General features: G+C 39.4%; 1 protein-coding gene across 3 annotated transcripts in view; it reads right to left on the bottom strand.

The window, feature by feature from the left end:
* LOC115218295 (cGMP-dependent 3',5'-cyclic phosphodiesterase-like) overlaps window positions 1-15,403 on the bottom strand; it is a 614,814-nt gene that overhangs the window by 334 nt on the left and 599,077 nt on the right. For all 3 annotated transcript variants that reach the window (XM_036508346.1, XM_036508347.1, XM_036508348.1), the window contains 4 exons: window positions 14,448-14,522; window positions 12,220-12,319; window positions 9,437-9,549; window positions 2,599-2,744 (listed from right to left, as the gene is read on the bottom strand). In XM_036508346.1, the coding sequence (XP_036364239.1) occupies window positions 2,599-2,744; window positions 9,437-9,549; window positions 12,220-12,319; window positions 14,448-14,522 (434 nt within the window). The remainder of the gene's footprint in view (window positions 1-2,598; window positions 2,745-9,436; window positions 9,550-12,219; window positions 12,320-14,447; window positions 14,523-15,403) is intronic.

The raw sequence follows: 15,403 nt of genomic DNA on the forward strand, positions 1-15,403 counted from the left end.
GGGCGATCGAAGGGGAAGCCCCTCTCAGAATTAGAATCATCATCATCATCATCATCATCATTTAACATCCGCTTTCCATGCTAGCATGGGTTGAACGATTTGACTGAGGACTGGTGAACCAAATGGCTGCGCCAGGCTCCAATCTGATCTGGCAGAGTTTCTACAGCTGGATGCCCTTCATAATGTCAACCACTCCGAGTGTGTAGTGGGCGCATTTATGTGCCACTGGCATGAGGGCCAGTCAGGCAGTACTGGCAACAGCCACACTCAAATAGTGTTTTTTACATGTCACCTGCAGAGAAGCCAGCCTAGTGGCACTGGCAACGACCTCACGTGGATGGTGCTCTTAGCAATCCAGTAGGATGGATGTCAGTCATCGAATTTGATTTTGATTTATATGATATGTTTTTAAAATGGATGCAAGTATAGATATATGAAGAATTTCTGTGATACCAAAAGTTCAAAAGTATAAACTTATCTATACAAATACCTATATGTATGCGTGCGCGCATACACACACACAAATATAAATATATGATTGATGCAACACAACTAGATGCACAATATTCTACCCCTAAGGGACAGCTGTAGGATGGGTCAAAATGATCATCATGCTGAATAAAGATTCGTACTAAATGCGCCTTCCATTTCCCTCTTTTACTTGTTTCAGTCATTTGACTGTGGCCATGCTGGAGCACCGCCTTTAGTCGAGCAAATTGACCCCAGGACTTATTCTTTGTAAGCCTAGTACTTATTCTATCAGTCTAACTTGACGAAACTGCTAAGTTACGGGGACGTAAACACACCAGCATCGGTTGTCAAGCGATGTTGGGAGGGACAAACACAGACACACAAGCACACACACATATATATACATATACATATATACAATGGGCTTCTTCCAGTTTCTGTCTACCAAATCTACTCACAAGGCTTTGGTTGGCCAGAGGCTATAGTAGAAGACACTTGCCCAAGGTGCCACGCAGTGGGACTGAACCCAGAACCATGTGATTGTTAAGCAAGCTACTTACCACACAGCCACTCCTGCGCCTATCATTTATAATAATATATATATATATATATATATATAGTTAATCCAAACAAGAAAACAAAAAAACACAACAACGCAAGGATGTGGAACAAATAAAGTATTATTGGACACTCAGGAAAGAAGGGAAATTATAAACATACATGCACACATATATATTATGCATGCACATAAATACATATGTATTTAAGCCTTGTGAGTGGATTTGGTAGACGGAAACTGAAAGAAGCCCGTCGTATATATGTATATATATATATATATATATATATATATATATATATATATATATAAATATGCGTGTGTGTGTTTGTGTGTCTGTGTCACCGATGCTGGTGTGTTTATGTCCCCGTTACTTAGCTGTTCGGCAAAAGAGACCGATAGAATAAGTACTGGGCTTACAAAAGAATAAGTCCCGGGGTCGAGTTGCTCGATTAAAGGTGGTGCTCCAGCATGGCCGCAGTCAAATGACTGAAACAAGTAAAAGAGTAAAAAGTATATAAATAGACACAGACACACATGCTCAAAGGCATGTTCAAATTATTTGTTATTCAATACAGTGGTGAAATTATTACCTTGCTTACAAACAGACGAGGGTTGGCATTTACAAAGGGAATCGGACCATAGAAAATTTTGTCGCAAAGAAGTACTATCTAACCCATGCAAGCATGTAAAAGTAAGATGTTAAAACGATGATGATGATATAAGATATGATATAGGTATACATAGTATGTATTGCCATTTGCATAGAAGCTTAGGAAGTTCAGTTACAGGCAAATGGTTTCATGTGACACATTGATAATATGGACAGCGTGATAGTGATATGAAAGCGCATGGCTTAGTGGTTAGAGTGTCGGGCTTACAATCATGAGGTTGTGAGTTTGATTCCTGGACCAGGATGTGTGTTGTGTTCTTGCACAACACACTTTATTTCCCATTGCACCAGTTCACTCAGCTGTAGAAAATGAGTTGCGATGTCACAGGTGCCAAGCTTAATTTGCCTTTCCCTTGGATAACATTGGTGACATGGAGAGGGCAGGCTGGTATGCATGGGTGACCGCTAGTCTTCCATGAACAATCTTGCCAGAACGTGTGTCTTGAGATAGTGATTTATCTCAATAAGATGATAAATGTACCTAGGGGCATAGCTAGGGTGGGGCAAACTGGGCACATGCCCTGGGCACCACTTTGAGGTTGATGCAATTTTGGCCAACATATTTTTCTAATTAAGCCATTAAAAAAGATTCTAAAACCTTTTCAGGCATGGTTTGTTTTGCTTATCACCATCCATGCCACTGAGCAGAATAAGTGTTCTCACTTGACTTCACGAAATGCATGCGCTGCTTTTTGGTTGGGATAGGGGAAGGGCCACAGTTTTGATGCTTGCCCTGGGCACCATTTACCCAAGCCGCATCCCTGATTGTACCCCATTACATTACTGGCACAATGATGTACCATTGTAACACTGTGATATGCAGCAAGAACTTTGACATTATATGTGAATAAAAGAGACTGATATGCAATAACGTTGACATAATGATATTTATACTTACTTGAAGACTGGCAAAGCAATATTATCTAGAAAACTAATTTGTTGTTCTGGGATCTTTGCACGTTCTCTGTCCATCATTTCTATTGGTTTGTGACCCAGAGCTTTTTCAAGGTCACCCTGAGAGAAGAATTCCTGGTAAATCAGTCCCTAGAAAAGACAACATAATATTAACCCTTTAATATTCGGATTGCTTTGTCAAATATAATATCTATCTATTTATATTGTTTTGAATTAATCATGCATTATCTTGTAGAGATTTCAATGATGTGATTGTTTAGTGTTAGAATGACATTGTAGAGTTGAGGTGAGAGGCTGGATCTGGCCAGTTTTGACATAAAACAGGTCGAGCAAATTGACCCCAGGACTTATTCTTTGCAAGCCTAGTACTAATTCTATCGGTCTCTTTTGCCAAACTGCTAAGTTACGGGGATGTAAACACACCAGCATCGGTTGTCAAGCGATGTTGGGGAGACAAACACAGACACACATATATATATATACATATATACGGCGGGATTTTTAGTTTTTAGTTTCCGTCTACCAAATCCACTCACAAGGCTTTGGTCGACCCGAGGCTATAGTAGAAGACACTTGCCCAAAGTGCCATGCAGTGGGACTGAACCCGAACCATGTGGTTGATAAGCAAGCTACTTACCACACAGCCATTCCTGCACCTATATATATATATATATATACACACACACATATATAATGCACTCTCCTATCAGTTTCCACATATGAGGATCTGACAATCTACTCTTTCTTTGTCAGTCACAATGCTTATGTTGAATGTGACATTTGCAAAAGAAGCTGCCAAATGTTGTAGGTATGAGCATCATGGGTCAGTGCAGGTGGTATATTTTCAGCTGCTTTTCTCCTTTGTCTTGCACCCCTAAACCTGTTAACGCTGGTTAAAACAAAGTCTCTTATACCATTTTGAGACGACGATCTCCATTGTGTTTGCTCCAAGGATGTCTGCTCCAAGGATGTCTGCTCAAAGGTATTGTGAGCTATTGTAAGGTGGCGAGGTGGCAGAAACGTTAGCAAGCCGGGCGAAATGCGTAGTCGTATTTCGTCTGTCGTTACGTTGTGAGCTCAAATTCCGCCGTGGTCGACTTTGCCTCTCCTCCTTTCGGGGTCGATAAATTAAGTACCAGTTACGCACTGGGGTCGATGCAATCGACTTAATACCTATCTCTGTCCTTGTTTGTTCTCTCTATGCTTAGCCCCTTGTGGGTAATAAAGAAATAGGTATTGTGAGCTATATTGACTGCTGAGAGGTTACTCTTCAACTTGACCTTGTATCTAAGCTATGGTTGACCAATATCCCTGTGCCCACTATGAAGCTGGCTGTGCATGAGAACTTTAGGTTTTCTTTCATCACTCATTCTGACAGCATGGCCAGCCCAGCACAATATGTGTGTGTGTGTGTAATGTAATTTTCCAAAATTTGTATGTGTATATACCAAATCACTATGAACTTTTATCTGCTGGATGTTCTTGGTTTCTGGCTATATTTATATAATTTTGTTCTTTCTCTTGTATAAATCTATTATATAAAATCCGTTCTGTCTGTCTGTGTGTGTGTCTTCTAGGATCTTGGGCATCCTCCATCCGATTGTGTTCAAATTTGATATGTAGATATCGACGGTGTCAGGGCATATATAAGCCTTGATAAAATTACAAAATTCGATTTCAGGTGAGAATGCAATTGATAAAGCCGTGGGAACGTGCATTTGTAAAATCGTTTTTCTTGGAATAGAAAAAAAGACTATCTTTATTTCTTCTTTTGCTGGTGTCTCAAATTTAGGTTAAATCAGTGTTTCTCAAAGGGGAGGCCTATGGGGTGGTCGGACAAGTTGTTTTGAGAAAATTTGGCTTAAATGTTTGACAACTCAGCACTGTCCAATGGACGGGGGAGCGTTTTGCTCGTATGGTATAAATGACTTGATGCCTTGCAACAGCCTCTTCATATCCTATTCCATTATACCTACATACTAGCTCGACTACTACATTGCCTATAGCTAATTATCACTTCTGTAGATCCTGTATCCTGGCAGTTAATATTTGAGTTTAGACACTTGGTTTGATCTGAGCACCTATTGTATGTGCCTATTTTATTATATGTCTTTTGACATTTTCCTATCCATTACTATATATATATATATATATATATATACACACACATATATATATATATATATATATATATATATATATATATATTATATATATATATATATATATATATCATCATCATCATCATCATCATTTAACGTCCGCTTTCCATGCTAGCATGGGTTGGACGGTTCAACTGGGGTCTGGGGAGCCCGAAGGCTGCACCAGGCCAGTCAGATCTGGCAGTGTTTCTACAGCTGGATGCCCTTCCTAACGCCAACCACTCCGAGAGTGTAGTGGGTGATTTTATGTGCCACCGACACAGGTGCCAGACGAGGCTGGCGAACGGCCACGCTCGGATGGTATTTTTATGTGCCACCGACACAGGTGCCAGACGAGGCTGGCGAACGGCCACGCTCGGATGGTGTTTTTATGTGCCACCGACACAGTGCCAGACGAGGCTGACGAACGGCCACGATCGGATGGTGTTTCTTACGTGCCCACAGCACGGAGGCCAGTCGATGCGGTACTGGCTACGGCCACGTTCGGATGGTTTTCTTGTGTGCCACCGACACTGGTACCACAAAGATACAAATTCCATTGATGTTCATCTATTTTGATTTGATTTGATTTGATTTGATTTTCACTTGCCTCAACAGGTCTTCACAAGTGTCACAAGAAGGAAGGAAGGTATGCACAGGTGAACTGACAACGTCCCAGGTAGGGGCCACGGGTTATGGCCTGACTAGTCTTGTCGGGTCTTCGGATGATGTTTTTATGTGTCTCCGACACAGGTGCCAGATGGATGGTGTTTGTTACGTGCCCACAGCACGGAGGCCAGTCGATGCAGTACTGGCTACGGCCACGTTCGGATGGCTTTCTTGTGTGCCACTGGCACTGGTACCACAAAGATACAAATTCCATTGATGTTCATCTATTTTGATTTGATTTGATTTAATTTGATCACTTGTCTCAACAGGTCTTCACAAGTGTCACAAGAAGGAAGGTATGCACAGGTGGACTGACTACGTCCCAAGTAGAGGCCACGGGTTATGGCCTGACTAGTCTTGCCGGGTCTTCGGATGGTGCTTTTATGTGCCACCGACACAGGTGCCAGATGAGGCTGGCGAACGGCCACGATCGGATGGTGTTTGTTATGAGCCCACAGCACAGAGGCCAGTCGATGCGGTACTGGCTACGGCCATGTTCGGATGGTTATCTTGTGTGCCACCGGCCCTGGTACCACAAAGATACAAATTCCATTGATGTTCATCTATTTTGATTTGTTTTGATTTGATCACTTGCCTCAACAGGTCTTCACAAGTGTCACAAGAAGGAAGGTATGCACAGGCGGACTGACTACGTCCCAGGTAGGGGCCACGGGTTATGGCCTGACTAGTCTTGCCGGGTCTTCAGATGGTGTTTTTATGTGCCACCGACACAGGTGCCTGATGAGGCTGGCGAACGGACATGATCGGATGGTGTTTGTTACGTGCCCACAGCACGGAGGCCAGTCGATGCGGTACTGGCTACGGCCACGTTTGGATTGTTTTCTTGTGTGCCACCGGCACTGGTACCATAAAGATACAAATTCCATTGATATTCATCTATTTTATTTTGATTTTCACTTTCACTTGCCTCAACAGGTCTTCACAAGTGTCACAAGAAGGAAGGTATGCACAGGTGGACTGACTACGTCCCAGGTAGGGGCCACGGGTTATGGCCTGACTACTCTTGCCGGGTCTTCTCACGCACAGCATACTTCCATAGGTCTCGGTCCCTAGTCATTTCCTTGGTGAGACCTAAAGTTCGAAGGTCGTGCTTCACCACCTCGTCCCAGGTTTTCCTGGGTCTACCTCTTCCACAGGTTCCCTCAACTGCTAGGGTGTAGCACTTTTGCACACAACTATCTACAGCCATTCTCGTCACATGATATGATCACTTGCCTCAACAGGTCTTCACAAGTGTCACAAGAAGGAAGGTATGCACAGGTGGACTGACTACGTCCCAGGTTGGGGCCACGGATTATGGCCTGACTAGTCTTGCCGGGTCTTCGGATGGTGTTTTTATGTGCCGGATGAGGCTGGCGAACGGCCACGATCGGATGGTGTTTGTTACGTGCCCACAGCACGGAGGCCAGTCGATGCAGTACTGGCTACGGCCACGTTCGGATGGTTTTCTTGTGTGCCACCGGCACTGGTACCACAAAGATACAAATTCCATTGATATTCATCTATTTCGATTTGTTTTGATTTTTTTGATTTTTTTTTTTTTTTTTTTTGATTTTCACTTGCCTCAACAGGTCTTCACAAGTGTCACAAGAAGGGAGGTATGCACAGGTGAACTGACTACGTCCCAGGTAGGGGCCATGGGTTATGGCCTGACTAGTCTTGCCGGGTCTTCGGATGGTGTCTTTATGTGCCACCGACACAGGTGCCAGATGAGGCTGGCGAACGGCCACGATCGGATGGTGTTTGCTATGTGCCCACAGCACGGAGGCCAGTCGATGCGGTACTGGCTACGGCCACGTTCGGATGGTTTTCTTGTGTGCCACCGTCACTGGTAACAAAGATACAAATTCCATTGATGATCATCTATTTTATTTTGATTTTCACTTTCACTTGCCTCAACAGGTCTTCACAAGTGTCACAAGAAGGAAGGTATGCACAGGTGGACTGACTACGTCCCAGGTAGGGGCCACGGGTTATGGCCTGACTACTCTTGCCGGGTCTTCTCACGCACAGCATACTTCCATAGGTCTCGGTCTCTAGTCATTTCCTTGGTGAGACCTAAAGTTCGAAGGTCGTGCTTCACCACCTCGTCCCAGGTTTTCCTGGGTCTGCCTCTTCCACAGGTTCCCTCAACTGCTAGGGTGTAGCACTTTTGCACACAACTATCTACAGCCATTCTCGTCACATGACCATACCAGCGCAGCCGTCTCTCTTGCACACCACAATTGACGCTTCTTAGGTTCAACTTTTCTCTCAAGGTACTTACACTCTGACGATTATGAACACTGACATTACACATCCATCGGAGCATACTGGCTTCATTTCTTGCAAGCTTACGCATATCCTCAGCAGTCACGGCCCATGTTTCACTACCATGTAGCATGGCTGTACGTACACATGCTTCATACAGTCTGCCTTTTACTCTGAGCGAGAGGCCTTTTGTCACCAGCAGGGGTAAGAGCTCTCTAAACTTTGCCCAAGCTATTCTTACTCTAGCAGTTACACTTTCAGCACACCCACCCCCGCTACTGACTTGGTCTCCTAGGTAGCGGAAGCTATCAACTACTTCTAGTTTGTCTCCCTGGAACGTGGTAGAAGTTGGTCTCTGCACATTTCCAGTGTTTATTGCTCCTGAGCATCTGCCACAGACAAAAACTATTTTCCTAGTTAGCCTTCCTTTGACATTGCTGCACCTCTTATGTGTCCATAGCTTACACTTGGTGCACCTTATAGAGTTTCTACCTACACCTTTTTTACAGATCGAGCAGGGCCATCTACCTGAAGTCGTTTGTGATTGGTCCACCTTCCTACTTATTAGGACTTTGGTTTTGGCTAGGTTGATTCTAAGGCCCTTCGATTCTAATCCTTGTTTCCACACCTGAAACTTCTCCTCCAGTTCTGATAGTGACTCAGCAATTAGAGCAAGGTCGTCAGCATAGAGGAGCTCCCAGGGGCATCCTGTCTTGAATTCCTCCGTTATTGCCTGGAGGACTATGATAAATAGGAGGGGACTGAGGACTGAACCTTGGTGGACCCCAACCTCTACCCGGAATTCTTCACTGTACTCGTTGCCAACCCTCACCATATATATATATAATATATATATATATATATATATATATATATATATATATATATACACATATATATATACATATATATACATATATATATATATATATATATATATTATATTGGTGTACAATGTTTTTCTCCAGGCACAACTCTATATTTCAAAAATTGCATGTTTTCCTTTGCTCTGTTTGGCTGCAATATTTTATGGTAGTACCTAATGGTATGAGACATGTTTTATTTGTGTTTGTTGAATACTGTTTATCATTGAACAGCCTGTAAAAAATTATAGCTGTTCAAACATAATATCGATGAAATATAGAGCTTTGCTTCCCAAAGGACAAATGCAAAGAGAAAAATATAAAAAGCTTTTGTGTGGATTTTTTTTCCAAAATTCAAGAGACATTCCATAATCTAAAATTGATTGGTTTCCCTCTTTTTTATCTTTTTTTTTTAATTGTAAAATAAAGGTATTGTGAAATGGATATCATGAAAATGAGTTGATGAAAATGATAGACAGAGAAAATATAAGACTAAAATTTCTGAACTGAACTGATGTTAAAATAATGAGCAAGAATAGTGAAATAAAAATAGAAAAAAGATGGTAGTGGTGGTGGTGGAGATGATGGATTGACAGTATTTGTCCTGATTCTTTATGTTCCAATTTCAAATCTAAGGTCAATTTTGTCTTTTGTTTATTTAGGATTGATGAATAAAGTACCAGCCTAGTACTGGGATTGATGTAATTGACAAACTCCCTCCCCTCAAAACTGTTGACCTGATTATAATCAGGAAGGTGTTGTAATTATGATAAAAGAAAATAACTTGAACCCCCCACCCCACCCCCAAACACCCTAAAAACAGCAGAAACAAAGCAAGATGGTAATGTTATTATTCTGAATGATGTTGTGTACTTACAGCGATATGTTTAGTCACTCCCCAACACTTGGTTTGATCAGATAAGTCACAGGATGTCATGAGTAGACAGAGTAACATTTTGTGATGCTTACGACTATTTTTATCGTACCCTTCTACAATAGAAAGAAAGACACAGAGATGTAAAAGTTAGTCATTGAGGACATGGATGAACAAGAAATACAGTAAAATTTTAGAAGCTATCCAGAACAGAAATATTACGGGGCACTAAACATGCAGCTCGGCATTTTTAGCAGTCTAGTAGTGTATGAAATTTGTGAGCTGCCTACAAGTGTTCAGTTTTACAAGCATATCTTTATATATAAAAGTAAGGTTGTGTGTCTGTCTCCTACGATTTAGATTCCTAACTACTCCCACATTTTGCGGTGCAGTTTAACCAAAACCGGGTATCTTATAGTCGTGATTCATATCGAGCCCTTCTGGGTATTAGCGCATCTACGATGAGTCTACGATTTTAAAAATAATTTACCATCATTTTTTCCATTTTAACGCATTTTTTCGCTATTATATAAGGGAAGTAACTCTCTAAAAATGTCTACGATGAGTCAACGATTTAAAAAAAAATTTACCATCATTTTTTTTCCATTTTTAATGCATTTTTTTGCTATTTTTTAGCTATAACTCTATAAAAATGCTTATATAGTTATTTCCCTTACAAACCCAAGCAACGCCGGGCGATACTGCTAGTTTTTTTTATAAACTTCAAACAAAATCTCCATTTCACATAACAAGGATATTTTTTTTTAAACAAAGTACACACAAAAAACATACATAGATATGCACAAGCTGTTAGATGCATTACTAAACTTATTCTTCACCATTATGCTTTTAACCCTTTTGATATCAGCCCATTGGTACTATGATACAAACTTCCTGTATTAGAGTGATATAAATTAAAAGCTCATGTTACAGCATGTTTCAAATGCCAGCTTAATAATGGTTTCAAATTTTAGCATGAGGTCGGCAATTTTGGTGGAGGTGGTAAGTTGATTACGTCAACCACAGCAAGGCCGGATTAAGACCCATTGAGGCCTTAAGCACTTAAGAGATTTTGGTGTCCCAGTAAAAAATTATGTAATTCAATGTAAACAATAACAAACTATAAAATAAATTTTTATTTTTCAAAATGAAACAAAACAGTAAGAGGGAAAATAAAGTTTAATTTTGTATACTTCCAATTTATTTATATTTAAAAAGTTTCCTCCTACTTTTTTGAATTGCAGAATCTTTGATCAGATCTTCAAAAATTAATCTTAGGTAACACATCTCCATCTATACTTAGTAGAAATAAAGGCATCCTGAATATTATTTTAGCAAGTTTAAAGTGATTTCTTTTCGTGCCATAAACCATTTACCATTTCTGTGGTGCTTATTTTGCTTAATGGTTAATGCAGAATGTGAAGTTGAATGAAATGCTGCTAAACATTTCACCCAGTGTGCTAATGATTCTGCCAGCTTGCCGCCTTAAAGGCCAGCTAAATAATGACAAAATGTTTGTCTTAATTCTTCATCAATTGAAACAAAGGCAGAATGTTTCAATGGAAATATGGTAACAAAAAGTTAAGCAATGTTGATCCTAAGCAATGTCAACATCCCTAAAATTAGATAGCAATATGATGTGACGTGACGTGATGTGACTGACCAGGCTATCAGATGTTGCTACACATTGCTGGTCACAATGCGCTTCGCATTGTTTTAGCCTTCAAATGATGCCACCCTGCTGGCTAAGCGAGCAGGCCAACAGAAGAAAGAGTGAGAGAAAGTTGCGGTGAAAGAGTACAGCAGAGATCGCCCCCAACCCCCGCGCTGCCAGAGCCTCGTGGACCTTTAGGTGTTTTCGCTCAATAAACACTCACAACGCCCAGTCTGGGAATCAAAACTGTGATCCTACGACTACGAGTCTGCTGCCCTAACCACTGGGCCATTGTGCCTCCATAGATAGCAATATAAAAAATATTAAACAAGTAGATGAAACCAACTCGTAGATATATGATCGAGTATTAAGAGGGTCACTTCCTGTTTAATTTAACTGTTATTTTGTCACTGAGTGTACTTTACTAAATAAATATGTTATTTATTTTATGCTCCATCCTTCTTGTTATTTCTGGATGATGTATTTCGTTTCAATCAGTCATTGGACTTGGCTCAGCTGGGACTACAGCTTTTATTTTAATTTATTTCTTTTTAAGCTTTTCATCAGTTGTATTCAATACAAAAATATATACATTTTATGTAAAGGATTTGTTATTTTAGTTTTACATTCTTTTGCAATGTAAAATATTCAATAAAGAAAATCTTTTCTATTTATCTATGTATCTAGGTTACTGTTCTGTTACAAATTACAAAAACGAGTAATTTTTGAAGACTTGACATACATACACATACAAAACACACACAATAAAAAGGTGTGCATACTTGAGTAGAAAATCAATATACAAGCATGGATACACCTCCACATCAATATATATATACACACACACACACACAATCATATACACAGACAGACAGACACACACACAAACACACAGATGGACAAAGAAAGACACGTGCTTAAGTGTGCAAGTCATTGAAAAGGATTCCCCAACACACACAGATACACATTTACAAGAACAATCAGTCAAATATACACAGGCTGACAGCTGAACTCAAAATGCCAGCTCTTTAATCAGGGAAATATGGTGCAAGCTCATGTCTTAAACTAGTTTTCAAAAGCAGAGTAAAACCCGCCACCGATGGAAGTAGTGATAACAACTAGTGTACTATACCTGTGACCATCTTTTCAAGATCTTTCAGAATCCGAAGGTGATGAGCCAAATCTGTGGCAAGGATAATGTCCCTCATCAAGTCTAACACTCTGGTGTATTGCTGGCCAAATGAGAAAAACAACATATTAGAGGATCAGAAGAAATAATTATCACTATAACAAAGGCAGTGGTCGCCAGCATGGTCTTCATCATGATGGATGCAAATAAATTAAAGAACTTTAGTACAAAAGGGTCACTTTAATGACAAAAAAATGAAGCAGCTACACAAACGATGGTTGCCTATTTCCCTTATTAATTAAACTAGGCCATAATTTAAAGTTGAGTGAGATACTCTATTGAAGTGTAGCTTACCATCAGAATTGAGTATGATCATCTGCTCAATTCTCTGATGGTCTTAAAAACCAAGCATGATTCTACTTCAGTTTGATTTATATTCTGTTTCAGCAGGCATGGCTATGTGGTTATAAAAGCTCACTTTGCAACCACATGTTTTCAGGTTCAGTCCCACTGAGTGGCACTTTGGGCAAATGTTTTCTACTATAGCCCCAGGGTAACCAAAGTTTTGTGAGTCAACTTGGTACACAGAAACTGTGTGGAAAGTCATTGTATCCTTAAATCCTTAAAAATGTTTTAGCCCGAAGGCCGCAGCCATGCTGGGGCACCACCGCTGGTATATATATATATATATATATATATATATATATTTCTTTTTTCTTTTATTTGTTTCAGTCATTTGACTTCAACCATGCTGGAGCACCATCTTTAGTCAAACAAATCGACAGGACTTATTCTTTGTAAGCCTAGTATTTATTCTATTGGTTCTTTTACTGAACCGCTAAGTTATGGGTTCGTATATACACCAACATCGGTTGTCAAGTGATGGTGGTGGTGGTGAGACAAACACAGACACACAAACACATACATACATACATACATATATATATAGATATATATATATATATATATATATATATATATATATATATATATATATGAAATGCTTCTTTCAATTTCTGCCACTCACAAGGCTTGGTTGGTCTGAGGCTATAGTAGAAGATACTTGCCCAAGGTGCTGTGCAGTGAGACTGAACACAGAACTATGTGGTTGGGAAGTAAGCTACTTACCACACAGCCTCTCTCCTTACTTTATCTTTTTTTTCTTTCACCTTTTACTTGTTTCAGTTATTGAACTGTGCCCATGCTGGAGCACCACCTCGAAGGGTGTAGTCAAACAAATCAACCATATACATATATGTGTGTGTATGTGTGTGTGTGCATATGTTTGTGTGTTTGTGTTTGTCCTCCCAACATCACTTGACAACAGATGCAGGTATAAAAAAAAAAAAAGAAATGAATCGTCAATTGGTGACCATTATGGAGCAAGTTATACAACTAGACCAGAAGGTGTCCCAGACAGAAATGCTGCAGAAATTGGGACATCCTCAATTTTAAATGTCTAGAATGCCCCTGGAGAAAAGAGAATTAGGGTAACCTATCAATCAAATGCCAATGCAAATAGAAAAAGGCAAAGATATTCTTTTATATGTTTCAGCCCAAAGGTTATGGCCATGCTGGAGCACTGGCAAAGATGCTAGTATTGAGGGGTTATCACCCCAATGGTTCACAAGTGTTAGGTTCAAAGATATAACAAAGAGGTCAACCCTACAAATAGGTGGCTGTTATATTGGAAATTAAGTAATAATATTGGATGCAATAGGATTTGTGAAGATGGCATCAACAATGCAGACAAAAAACTGAGATGTACACCTGAGCCATCCTCTTAATCTCAAGATAAGCATAAATTGCAAAGATAGAATTAAAATAACTTATTACTGACAATGAATTGAAATCTTATAATTTATTGCCTATTATGCCAATTTATTTTATTGTATAAGAATTTCAATTACAAATCAATGCAAATACGTGGAATTGATTGCAATAAGTTTGGTAGAGTAATACTCTTTAGTGTCCTTTAGCTATCAAAGATAGTATCATTGAATTTTCTCATGTCCCATTATTGACAATAATATAATTTCCTGCCAAGTGTTTCCTTATATGGTAGTTAGCCTTATGAAGTAAAAAAAAAGAGATCTTTGAAAAAAGATTTTTGTTATCGCTACAATATGAAAAAAACATTGTAAATGAGATATGATAATAACTATGTTCACAGACTGTTAGAGCATATAATACAAATATAAACTGTATAATAAAAAAGAAACCAACTATACCTTGCTGGGTAAGTTTTCAAATATATTACAACCCTCTGTGTTCAAAATACACATTGATTGAGCAAAATGATGTCTCTGTTAGAAATAAACAAAGGAGGAAATGTTCAGACCATTTTTGAAAATTTCTTTATATTGTATTTTACAACTAAAAACTATAAAGCTAAAATGAAGTATGATACCATTGTCATTTTATTAGCATTATTTTACAACTGCTTTCTATGTCGGCATGGGGCTTGGAACTGTTAATAGGGTCTGAGTTAGTTCTTATTTTGAAATGCTGCTCTCTTAGAAGGGTTAGCGGATCAGGTCTCACTTGTGCGTTTCATTCTTGGCTTGGTTTCAATGGCTGGAGCAAACACCACAAAACATTTTATCGAATATCTAATGACTCTGATGATTTATTGGTTTTTAACTATAAAATAATGAGGTGTGTGAATTGAGGTCGATTTGGGAAGCTTCCCTACACTTTCTTGATGAAGATCCACAGTATCATAAGATATAAAGAGGTCATGAGTGTGTGTGTGTGTGTGTGGTGTGTGTGTGTGAGAGAGAGAGAGAGAGAGAGAGAGAGAGAGAGAGAGAGAGAGAGAGAGAGAGAGAGAGAGAGCGATTCTCTTTGAAATGGGCTGCATTGAATAATGTAACCCAAGATATACCGTGAAGAGAAATAGAAGGAATACTTTTGATGATAAGTCTATTGAGTAAACTTGCCTGGGGCTGAATAATGTATCAACCACTAGCTGTAATCTGATTTTGACCCTTAAATATTTTAATGACAATGGGGAATATAATATGTGGTATCTTAAGTAGACTGGAGAAATTACTAAGTGAACTGTGTCTTGGAGGTTTTACAAGATGTCTTTGAGATTTTCTAAGAGAGCTAGAATCGTATAATTAATATAAAGGATGAGTTAATATAAAGCTAGTCAACTAGCTGCATATCCTGACAACCATAG

The sequence above is a fragment of the Octopus sinensis genome, linkage group LG13 (assembly GCF_006345805.1).
Source record: "Octopus sinensis linkage group LG13, ASM634580v1, whole genome shotgun sequence".
Classification (NCBI taxonomy): Eukaryota; Metazoa; Mollusca; class Cephalopoda; order Octopoda; family Octopodidae; genus Octopus; species Octopus sinensis.